The sequence below is a fragment of the Diadema antillarum genome, unplaced genomic scaffold (genome assembly GCF_040938485.1).
Source record: "Diadema antillarum isolate AM-2024a unplaced genomic scaffold, OU_Dant_1.0 seq00000254_RagTag, whole genome shotgun sequence".
Classification (NCBI taxonomy): Eukaryota; Metazoa; Echinodermata; class Echinoidea; order Diadematoida; family Diadematidae; genus Diadema; species Diadema antillarum.
In genome coordinates this window covers 445,797-458,832 of record NW_027271296.1, presented here as the reverse complement: position 1 = coordinate 458,832, position 13,036 = coordinate 445,797, and the positions used below count along the sequence as shown (strand labels likewise).

General features: G+C 39.1%; 1 protein-coding gene across 1 annotated transcript in view; it reads right to left on the bottom strand.

Annotated features, from left to right (window-relative positions):
• Positions 1-1,336: 1,336 nt before the first annotated feature.
• LOC139729721 (extracellular matrix organizing protein FRAS1-like) overlaps positions 1,337-13,036 on the bottom strand; it is a 230,223-nt gene continuing 218,523 nt past the window's right edge. The window contains exons 60-64 of the mRNA XM_071640650.1: positions 12,649-12,761; positions 11,786-11,952; positions 5,245-5,450; positions 4,924-5,070; positions 1,337-2,438 (exon numbers count right to left, since the gene is read on the bottom strand). Of these exons, the coding sequence (XP_071496751.1) occupies positions 1,875-2,438; positions 4,924-5,070; positions 5,245-5,450; positions 11,786-11,952; positions 12,649-12,761 (1,197 nt within the window). The 3' untranslated portion in view covers positions 1,337-1,874. The remainder of the gene's footprint in view (positions 2,439-4,923; positions 5,071-5,244; positions 5,451-11,785; positions 11,953-12,648; positions 12,762-13,036) is intronic.

Below are 13,036 nucleotides of genomic sequence, written 5' to 3'. Positions count from 1 at the left end.
GGCCAATGCTACCCAGTATGCAAACACACACACACACACACACACACACATCCCCTCTTCCTCTCTCACACACACAGACAGATTAACAGAAATGAAGTGCACTACTGCCCTAAATTAATCAAAACAATGCTTGCTAATCGCCAATGGTGTAATAAGGCACCATAGCAGGCAACAGAGCAGCAGGACTTTCTTGCGTAAAATCAAGACGAACTGAGTCACACAGTGAAAACAGAACAGGCTTCAGTAGTACATGGAGAAAGAAGATGGGATTGATTGATTGATTGATTCAACAGATTACACAGACATACAGATACTTAGGAAGCCGAGGAGGCAGATGATATTGGAAGGATACATACTGATAGACATAAAGACAGATATGAGGATAGAATGAATGAATGAATGAAAGACAGATAAAAGACAGATAAACAGACATATGGATAGATAGATAAAGAAAGATAAAGAAAAAGATACCACCTGATGAAGGGCTTAAAGTTTTAGTCTGATCAACTTTATGTAGAAAATAAACATCTCTGGAATTTATTGATATGATTTGATGACACAGGATGGGTAGCCAAACACACCGTCACGCAACACACGTTCTCGGGTCGCTCACACTTCAAAGACGCAGTCGAGACTCTGAGTTCCTTCTCACGCGAGCTTTTGGCTCGCCAAGAAACTTAAGTTAGCACTGGGGACATCTTCTGGAAAAATGCGATGACTGACTATTAAACAGACTGTTCTTGCATAGACACAAAGACATAAAGGGTGCCATCTCCACTCCTTGGAGTTGGCCATTTCTCTTCTCTCATGATAATTCATTTAAATCCAAGAATATAGCCCTACGAGACACCTCCTGTTCATGCCATGAAAATGAAACAAAAATTAAATGTGTGGTCATCAGTGTTTACACAAGAATATAGAGGCACACTGGACATTAGCTTCCTTTGAATTATGATTTCACATATCTAACATGACCTTTTTGAGAGAAAAAGAAATTTACCTTAATTGCGCATAGCAGTCACTTACACGAAGAATGCAGAAATCCACCAATCATTTTGTCTTTAAACATAGAAAGAGACAATCAATAAAAGCCTACGTGAATTTGCATTAAAAAGAGTGTTTATGTTTCTAAGAAATTCACCAATCATTTTGTCTTTAAACACATAAACAGACAATCAATAAAAGCTTATTTGTATTTGCATAACAAAGAGTGTTTACATTTCTAAGAATCAGATACAAACAATGTAATACATTATAATAATGTTATTCATGTAGAGACATGAATTTAAACATGTTAAAATACATCCTGATGCACACCATACAATAAGCAGCTACTTTGTGTTGCACCTGGGAATGCCAAACTCAGTGAAGTTGTCAAAACACACACTGACAAAGCATCTGATACTTTCAAGGCATCTTGCCAAGTAAAAAGAAAGCATAATGAAGCAATCTACACAGCCAGGCAATATGACTGGGTAGATGTAGCTATCTCAGAATCGATTGCAGCACAGACCCTCGTCTTCGTATCTCAAGAGGTAGAGAATGCAACAAAAAAACATGAAGAATCTTTCTTCTGAAGAATATTAGCCTACAAATCAAAGTCAACAGTCAGAAGAGATGTCATAAATAATACAGACATAATGAGAAATGCCACAAGGCCTGGGTACACGGACAATTAACTCTTCAGTCACACCTGCATCTCTTAAAACACAAATAGTTCATGACGACATGATTAGAAGCTGAGAAACCACTGGACAAGTTTGGCAGTTATGTATAAAAATGCTATTTAATCTTAAATAAGTTCACTACATATTTCCACACTATTGTCTTTCATTTCTTAACATTAAAAGAATGTGCAAAATCAGGGTCAAAGGTCAAACTTCAGTTCCACCTTCTGTTGTATTCTGTCCTTGATATTTGACCTCTAAGTTGACCTTTTTCACTTTGACCTGTGGCCTATTCACATTATCTATCTTGTGAAGATTGAGATTGCTAACTCGAACCGCTTTCTGAATGTCCATTTCTACTTCTTCTTTTGCTGGAGCCATGGATGCTGCCTTGACGGAGGCCAGACTCAGCTTGCTGGCGGCTCGCTGACGGTTGGCCATTACTGGCTCTGTCCGCACCACCTCTCTTCGTTGCTGGGCCCGCCTCCGGCGCCCAACCACGAACAGGACGACAATGACGACGAGGACCACCACGACGAGCACTGATGCGATAGTCGTGATGTTCGACTGTGCCCCTTGGCCGGCGTACCCCTCCCCTCCGAGATCATCCTCGCTGAGGAGGAGTGGGTGCATGTTGGTCCCGTTGGGGTTTGAGGTGCCCGCCGCCCGCTTGTCAATGGTTCCCATGATGGAACGTTTGTAGCGTGGTGCACCATCGGTAGGTCCTATTGTATAGATTACTTGCATGTACCACTGATGCCCTGAATTCACCTGAGGGGGAAAACAATATGAAAATTAAAATTTGAGCAATTTGACTGGGATGGTTCTGATTGCCCACAAAGTCACTACATCATTTCTTCAGTACATGGCCCTAAATGTAATGTTTTATGAAGTTCACCATTGTCCTAAAAATTTAGCCTGTAATCCTCATTATGACATGGACAGTTTCATGATTTATTTCCATCCATTAACACACACACATGCACACACACAAAACAACATTATAATTACGCATTTACAATGACATTTATATGGCCAGAAAGTTAAATTTTCAGGTAAATTTTGGTGACCTTAACCTTGACCCCTTCATTAGCTGGCTCACTGTTTTTATCAATTTCTTTCCTTTTTACCAGATGATATCACCACCAACAAATGGCTGAAATAACATTTTAACCTAAGAACAGTGACCTTTGACCTTGACCTTAGAATCATCACTGTTATGTCCATGCATCTAACATTCTATTCATTTCTACCCTTGTCACAATACCACTTAACCTTTCAAGCTAAAATTAAGGATGAGAAATGTTTAAAGTACAGTAACCTTTGACCTTAACCTGTGACCTCTCATTAGAATAACTCTCCATCTATTTCTACCATGTCTATCACATGATGTTTGACGTAGAGGGAATTTGCCCAAAGTCTAATCAGCAAGTCAACGCTTCAAGTAGCATACCTGGGCCAGATACGAAGAGAAAATCTACACTATAGTTTTTCATAAATGGTGGAAATGGGAATAAGGAACAGATGGCTTGACAATGGAACTGGGAGAGGGGGGACAGAAATAGTGATGAATAACCCTAAAGCAAGCTCCCAGCACCCTTCAGGGCAGCAGCATAAAGGCAGAAAATATCGTACTCAGAGGAAATTCAATACCATCCCAAACCTTCTAATTAATGAGGCAAACTGGTCTTATTTTAACACCACAGTTCCGTCTTTTCAACAATTCCTGCTTTGATGGAGTTGGGTTACTCGGTAATCAAATATTCCAGCATGACGACTTGAAGTGTTTACAAACCATAACTACCTTTGATGGATTCCAGCAAAAAGTATTGATGACATTTTGTAATAGCTGTCATAACCATAACTCACTATCTTTTTCTCCATGTATCTAATAACCTGATCTCTAAATATTTGAAGTAAACAGCAACCACTAACATTTACTTCATTATCAGCTAGATGAATGACATATGATACTTAAATCCCTTTCTTACTATACAGTATGTCTCAATAATGTTTTCCCCCTTTCTATCCTGACCTGTAAATATTTGCAGTACATAGTAACCGATAACATCTACTTTATTATCAGAAGAATGAATGACATCTACTATTAAATTCCCTTTTCAACCATTTTCAACCATACAATCTTTCTGCAGAATGTTCTGCTTCCCCCTTTATCATTCAAAGATAAGACATCTTATCTGTCAAATATAAGATATTATTTTGGCTTGGTAACTTGCATTCCATTTCTGTCAGCTGTCTGTCAAATGAGATATGTTTGTGTCGCAGTGACCTGTTTAAAGGACAAGTTCACCTATAATATACATATGGATTGAGAGAATGCAGCAATATTAGTGAACACATCAGTGAAAATTTGAGGAAAATTGGAAAATCCCTTCACAAGTTATGAATTTTTGAACTTTCATCGCCACCATCGCTGGATAAGAAGACTTCTACAGCTTGTAATGTCAAATGCGTAGAGTGATATCAAAAAATAAAACATATTTTCACTTTTCTCACGTAATAAAGAGCACTTGACTTGCTCTCTTTTAGAAGGCAGGGGGAATAATGTTACCCTTAAAACATGTCAGTAGCAAGTCGACAGAATGTGTACTTTTTTCCCCCCAAAAAAAGAAATTTTATTGAAGTCTCTTTGCAATGTTTTTCCTTTTATCATTCTAAGCATGTGACACCAAAAACTGTAGTAGTCTTCTCATCCAGCAGTGACTGCACAGAAACATTACAAATTCATAACTTTTGAACGAATTTTCTCATTTTCCTCAAACTTTCACTGATGTGTTCTTCTATTATTGCTGCATTCACTCAATCCACATGTATATTAAGGTGAACTTGTCCTTGAGTCTTTGTAATTCAATGTTTGTCTAACTCTTTACAACAATGGAATTCTACTTTGTTTTGACTCGAGATACAGAATAAATGTAAAGAAACAGAATATTAACGATAGCAGAAACAAATTAATTTTTTGTCTTGCGAAGAAATCAACACCACCACTACTATCACCATCTCCAACACCATCACCATCACCACTACTGCACCACCACCATCACCACCACTACCATCTCCATCACCATCACCATCACCACTACTGCACCACCACCATCACCACCACTACCATCTCCATCACCATCACCACCACCACCACCACCACTATCATCATCATAACCACCATCACCACTTCCACCATCTTCATCACCACCACTATCACTACTACCATCTCTGTCAGCTGCTCCCTTCATACCTTGTAAAGAGGATCTACATTCATGGTGAAGCCATCAACACCTGGCATCTGACTGACGGTACGGTATACCGGGCTACTGCCTGCAAATGTGGCGTCGAACGGAACGTCATTGAAATGGGGGTGGACCGCATCAGGGTTGCCCCGATCCTGAAAAAAAAAAAGGGAAGAAAAACAAAAGAGGCATTATAGTTTGAAAAGATCAAGTCCACGTAAGATACATGTAATGGTCTCAAGTTATTATCATACCAGACACAGTCATCATCTCCATCTCAACTGGTCACCACATCCAGCATCCCACCCTCGGTTTCCATGGAAACTCACCAGCAGCAGGAACCTGTGTTTGAGGTGGACGTTATCCTGCATGCAGCCAAACTGGGGGCCCTCCTCGTAGACAGTGCCCGAGGGGTCGTAGTAGGGCACGTAGCCATCGTTGCCCGTGCAGATGAAGAGCTTCTGGATGGTGAGCCGGTAGGCGCGGTCCAAATCCTGGTCCGGATTCCACAAGACACGTCCAAAGATGGTTTGACCTGCGGCAAAAGTACAAGGTACCAGTGACCAATCAAATATAGTACCTCCATATGTTGTAATTTTGAATGAATTTTATGGTGATGTTACTGAATCTACATTCAGTGATTACAAATGGTGGTGGGCCTTTTGGTCATGATATATAATCTGTAAGTTCAGGGGCAAACACAACTCCATCATCAGTTCCTACCTGTCCGATCCCTCCATACACATTGACATGTTCCAATAGTCTAAAAAGCTGTCACAATAAGGTTGTGCATCATGCTGCCCGATGGCTAACAGCTTTCTGACAATAATGGATGAGTGCATGAAAAAAGCAATCACATCCATTCATTGTTGCCAAAGTGTACACATTTTAAAAAGTCCTGCACTGGCAACTACTACATAACTTGTACTGAACACCATCAAACTACACATCACATTGTCAATATTCACTCTAATGTTCCTAAAATAAACATATGAACATGATGGATGAAATCTATAGGAAAAGACCATGTCAATAAGTCACTGACTAGCTAGCAAAGACCTGTGCTCAGGTCAAAAAGGACCCATCCCCCTTCCCCCCCCCAAAAAAAAAAACAAAACAAAACAAAACAAAACTGTTTAACAAGAACAGCACCATAGCCAATGAGGGTTTCTTGTAGTTTTTAACAATAATCCCTTATTTCATTGTTATCAAAATCACTATGTCTGGTTTTCTGAATTTTATGAGAGGTTCACACAAACAATGCACACAAGCCATACTTCAGATCTATGGCTTGCAACATCGGACAGATGCAAATATGAATTCTCCATGATTACCATGTATCATGATGACAACACATCCTCACACTTCACTTCACACCAGTGACAAAATCTGTCTACACATTTCAACAGAAGGAAAAAAAATAGCTCAGTAGCTCATAACACAACAATCTGTGCTGTCGGTGCAGTGTACTATCTTTAAGTTCTGTTTTTGTTTTTGCTTGTTTTTGCACAGCAGTTGGCCCTGCTGAAGTAGCATATCAATGCTGCGATTTAGGTTTATCTACCACAAGTGGAAGTGATTTGATAGGAAACAGGATATTTGGAAGGATAAATGATTAGTTGATGAGGAGCACTCTTGGCACACCTCTTGGAAAGTTGCCAATGAACATAAACTGTCACATAGTTATGAGGCCTCTTCAAACCTCATTAACTCTTTGATGGCATAGTGAGCAAACAGCCAAAACAAAGAGCCTCAGAAAACATAAACTCTGAAGCCACTTTAAGCTTACAAATAAACAATATTTGGATCAGGAAGGAGTCTTATTATCACATGCATGCCAGGTTTACTGTAAGCACTGTCAGGTAGCAAACTCTGACCTACTTCCAGAACTAACTGCTTATCAATTAAAAGGAGTTACTGTACAGACATTTACTGGGACATGATACTACACTTCTCATGCCCACCACAAATAATTCACCCATCTTGTGCACGAACAAAAAGGTTTGGATTTTAAGTTTTTAAGGATCCAACCAAGTCTGCATTCTCAATCACATACTCCCAACTCTGTTTTCTCTCCCTTCACTTCATGATAGTTATACAATTCAGAAATCAAATCTTTTTTTCACTTCTCTTTCTTTATATCTCCATGATTTCCACCCTTCTTCTTCCCCCTTCCTCCCTCCCATCCATTTCATTTTTCTCCTTCCACCGACTTCATAACCAGATACCTGATTCTCATCGTATTCTTCCTCACACAACTGTCCCTGTCTCCTATTCTCCTACCTCCATTAGTGCAACCTCAACTTCCAGCTCACCGCTGCCAGCTGACTGTCACCATTAGCCTTCCCTACATTCTCCCTGTGTCCATCTCCTCTCCTCCTCTACTCTCCACTCCCTTGGTTCTTCTTTCACCAAACAACACTCCTTTCAAGGACTACATACACATGGTGTTACCGCAAACCTCTCTTCCTCATTCCTTTTTTTTTTTAATCAAAGAAAAATGTATGTCTCCAGTCTGTCTACAACACAGGTTAATATTTATGGCAAACATAAAATTCTATAGACTCCGATAGTCAAGTAATACTGCCGGTTATAAATGATCAACACTGGAAAAACCTCAAAGTTACTTTCAAGCTCATCCTATTCCTACCAGCATACTATAAACAAATACACGACATCACAGCAGACTGGCATGAGGTTTTGTTATCATATTGTTGGAAGGGGGGGGGGTGGAAAAGGCAATGTTGATCAAACTTTACAAACTGTCCACAGGTTGCTTGGTTACGATCCAGTTTCATCAAGTTTTAACCAGAAATAATGGTATGCTCTTGAACCACTTGTCAGAGGGGAAAAAAATGTCATTCATTCTATGCCTGCCAAATTTGCCGAGTCAGCAAATAGGATGTGTGAACTTTGTAATCATTCCAGTGCTTGCTGAGGATAAGCAGAAGCTGATGCACATCACTGGCACCAGGCTGTACAGTCAAACCTTTGTGGTGATGGACTTCAGGAGATTATAGCAGCAATCTGTATTATCTTTATTTCCATTCAAGGAACTTCAGTAATGTTTACATATTTGCAAAGAACAGATTTTCAGAAATTCCTAGGACCATTCACACTTAAATGTGTTTTCTGAGAGATAAAAGCACCATTAAAAAGCACCATTAAAATTTTTGCTTAAAGACTGCAAAATAAAACAAATATAGTGTATGATCATTAACCACACCTTAGACACATACAGGTGAAAGACAATTGAATTTCAATTTCTGCTTTAATATTTCTGTTGTATCATTATTCTATTGTCTGCTGACACATAAAACTTCCGTAAAATGTTACTCCAGACATATCTCCCGATTCCCAACTCAACTAAAAATTCAACTAGGCTGTTTGATCTATCCCCAAGGATTTGACTATTTAGATCTTACCCTAAAAAAGATGACCCCGTGAATTTCAAGTTGCAGCTGATTTGTCTTTATAATTTAATAGAAAAGAAAAAAGATCAAGGTCATCCTCTATTATCACTGCAACATATGCAGCTGAATAATCCACACGGGACTTGCAATACATGGCATCCAAAGTTGTAATCTGCAGTCTCAATACTTGAGATAACTGGGACGAACTTGTTTCAATATCAAAACATAAACATGAGTAAGATGTCACAAATAGAATATCTGAATTCTGCATGGATTGGACTGTTCCACCATGCAAATAAAGAAACTTCAGGTACTGCTCCCCTGGCTCATGCGTACAGACACGGAAACACAAAGCTGTATACACAAGCGATGGTATAAACAAACTTTTGAGGTCACTCTCAACTTGAACAAGGCCACTTACAACAAAGACATACAGCGTGACAGACGTCAAGCTCAATACTTTAAGGAAACAAACTTTGACAAAATTTTGATGATCCGAAATCTGACTAGTACGCTTGCTGATGTAACATAGGAACATCACATATTTGCCTCCCCCTTCCCACCCCCCCCCTCCCAAAAAGAAGATTGACTTCCCTTGCTAGCACAAGCCTTTGTGGTATAGTGAGGAATTACACACTTTTCATATATCAGATTCACTGAAAACTCATAAAGAAGAAAGGTCTACGTGTTCCTGTCATACCAAAAATGGAATCTGACTTTTCTCTTAAATGGGGACCTATACATCAAAAATGTGTAAAATAATGCTGTGATATCAAAATTTCAGTTTTTAGGTCACAATGAAAATGTGAAATATTACCTAAACGGGTATGCCAAAAGTATTGCAATCTCAGAGCATACCCGATCATGGTTGCTACGTGACATTTTATTATTATTCTTAGTCCATGGGCCAGGCCAGATATTGGTACCACCTGAGGTGGCAATACCTTTTTGGTGTCATTTTGTTTGTCGGGCATAGATATGCTTATCAAGCTATGATAGCATTTCCAAATGAGTAGCGTAGTCATAATAAATGAATTTTAAACCAATTTGGTCTTGTTGTTATATCCCTATACTTCTGAATCGAGACCAACCGCTATACAAAGAAGAGCACTGTCTTCTGTGTGTTCACAGGTGTTCTGTTGTAAACGCAGTGCGCTTAGTCTTTATTCAAGGCAGCGAAGGGAATATCCAAGGTTATGATGTCTACAGCGCTTAGTCTAATATTCAAGACGGCGAAGGGAATATCCAAAGCTTATAATACAGTGTATATCCCTTTATCTAAAAACAACAACAACAAAAAAACAATTTCTCGTGAATTTTACCGTATTTTTCAATTATTTATCATTTTCCGGTGAAAAAGCTACGGTGAAAACGCTAGTACCACGCCAATGTCGCTTTATTTCCATCCAACAATGAAAGATAATGCAAAAACAATGTACCGGTACACTACAATACATTATCATAAATAATGTTGTAAATGAACAGAGTGATTTTTGTTTAAAACTGATGTATTTGTTGAGAGGGTGGTATAAAAACAGTATAGATAATCCCTTTTATTAGGAACTTGAGATTTGATAACGGTACATTGTTCTAGATAAAGACTAAGCGCACCGCGTGACAGCTGTGGACATCATAACCCTTTGGATATTCCCTTCGCTGCCTTGCATAAAGACTAAGCGCACCGCGTTTACAACAGAACACCTGTGGACATACAGAAGGCAGTGCTCTTCTTTGTATAGCGGTTTAGTTTCGATTCAGAAGTATAGGGATATAAAAACGAGACCAAATTGGTTAAAAATTCATTTATTATGACTAAGCTACTCATTTGGAAATGCTATCATAGCTTGATAAGCATATCTATGTCCGACAAACAAAATGACAACAAAAAGGTTTTGCCACCTCAGGTGGTACCAATAACCCATTTTTCGGGTCTTGGCCCATGGACTATCTATTATAATTTACATTACATCAATTACAGTAAACAGGGCCATAGCAGTATCCATCGCACAAGAGTGAATTGCATGTGCAGCTTATTAGCTGCATGTGATTCAATACTACTGCTACAGCACATTGTGGTTATCACATACTAGTAACATTGTACCCACCCACTACTAAACAGGGAGGGCACTTCAGGAAGAAAAGTCATATGCATACAATCAAAATCATTTTACACTTATGATCTCAAAATACTCCGACACAACTTATCATCCTGGAAAATTGCTTGGGCCAGACAAGTTTCTTGGTGGAGCTTTTCGATTGTATGGCGAGCAAATTCCAAACGGTGGAAGATGAATTGTGAGCCCTTCTGAGGGCTCTGTTTTGCCTTTGAAGGGGAATGTACACATACAAAGTTCAAGGGCAGCTTGGTCTACATTGAATGGCTCTCTATTTGCTCCAGGGGACAAATCAATGATAGATAGCCAAGCACATTTTACAGATCCTGATAAGACATACATCAATCTCCCATCACGTCTGATCTCCACAAATCATTGTGAATGCACACGCTCTGTTGTCTTTCCCAGGGGCGGATCCAGGGAGGACCGCAACCGGCGCACGCCCCCCCTTTATTTTTTGTTGAAACAAAAGAAATAAAAAGAAAAAAGTGGGGGGAGGGGTGCGTGCGCCCCCCATTTAATTTTGTAAACGCGCCCACTCTTTACGGAATTCCTGGATCTGCCCCTGTTTCCTGTGATTCTGAATAACTTATGTTACATAAAATCACTTAAAACAACTAAAGTAATTCTATTTATGTCTTGCAGCTGATGCACAACTCTATGCGAAGTATCAGGGTATGATTTTGTTTTGATATTTTGTTTTGACAATTTCTACTTTTCCTCTTTGAGCTCTTAGATTTTGACAAGTAGGATCATTTAAATTAACGTCTGTTGATACACATGTTAGGCAAGCTTGATCAAGACTTTGTCGAGAAGCTAATCTTGGGTTATAGAGACATCATAATATTTGGTGCCAGTGTGTGAAGATTTTGTACGCATTCCATACAGTGTTATTCATTCACAGCAGTTCAATAATACACTACTCACATCTTCAAATATGCTACAGGTAACACAGCTCTTATCTATTTTATTTCATTTTTTATTTCATTTTATTTTTATTTTTATTTTTATTTTTTTTTTGGGGGGGGAGGGAGGGTGGTGGGAAGAGGGTAAAGTTCAGGGACCTTCTCAAAAACATACATTTCATAAGAGCTCCTCTGTAGTCCATCTTGGGTTGGGAGGGGGTAAAAGTTCAGGAACTTTCTCAAAAACAGCTCCTCTGTTGTCCATCTTGGGGTGGGAACTTTTTTAAAAAGCATACTTGTAGCTTTAGAAAGAATTCCTCTGTAATTCTTTTTGGGTGGGGAAAGTTCAGGGACCTTCTAAAAATACTTTTGTAGAAAGCTCCTTTGTAGTACATGGGGGGGGGGGTACATCATTCAGGGACATTCTCAAAAACATACCTTTGGAGAAAGCTCCTCTGTAGTCCATCTCTCCAAGGGTCATAGTGGCTTCGATGGGGTTCATCATGAATACCTTCTCATTGTTCATCAGGTGGAACTCGGTGTTCAGGGAGTACACCACTGGCACGGGGCGATTTGTTTGTTGGAATGCTATAGGAACCACGAACCTTGGGGGAAAGGGGAAAAAAAAGAAAGAAGAGTGAGGGTTAGAGTAATCGGTAATGTACAGAGCACTTTAGGCAAAAGTGTTGTTTTGCTTCCATCTAGTAGATACACAGAGTACATTACAACTTTGATAATTGAGATCCTACAACCACGATTTTGTTGTTGTTGTTGTTACTAGGTTCTTTATTTTTTTCTCACATACCATCTCACATTATCCTAATTAATCATTTCATATTGCATACATTCTGGCTACTATGGAAAAAACTCTGAGTAAAAAGCTATTCCTTGTTGTCACTTTCCCACCCCTTGCACTGTGACAGATACCTGACTATAACAGTCCAACTTACTTGTTGCATGAATAAAAACATTAAGAAAAATATACACCAACAAACCTAAAACTTAAACACGTTCAAAATTAGTGTTTGAATATTTAACAGTAATTTTCGTGTTTACTTCTCAGCTTTGTCAAACATTCCATCCTCAGGACATGACTATGCATGTCGTTAACACTTTGATTAAAACAACATCAACAGGAGATTTGTGACATACTAAAATACAACAACTTTAAGAAGTTGATTTAAGAATAATATTTCTGCAAGAATTTCGACAAAAAAAGAAAAGAAAGAAAACATTTGTAACACTCTAAATGGGGGTTTTCATGGATTTAGTCAAAAAGTTGGCCAAGGGACAGCGCTTACTTTTCAGGTGGGTGTGCCGTGCACACAATGGGCAAATCTGGAGACGGGTTGTAAGACTGTGTCGGAGTGGCTGTGCACGGAATCAGCTCGATGATGTAATCGCCGGAGTAGTCCTAGGGTAGTGGTAAATATGCAACAATCAGATCAGATCAGTGGTGAGAGAATGGAGAAGTGCAAGATAAACAATGTTATGTAATCACTCGATAAATGCTGTGATATCTTATTCGCGATAGTGACTGCTGATTCATGGCTTAACTTGTGTTTACAAAGAGAAAAGGCATCGAAAGGTCATCACGTTTTACAAAATTCTTTGCAAGACTTGTGGGATGATTCCTCACATACAAAGATTGCTTTTGTAAAGCAGGAAAAAAAAATGGTATGACTGCTG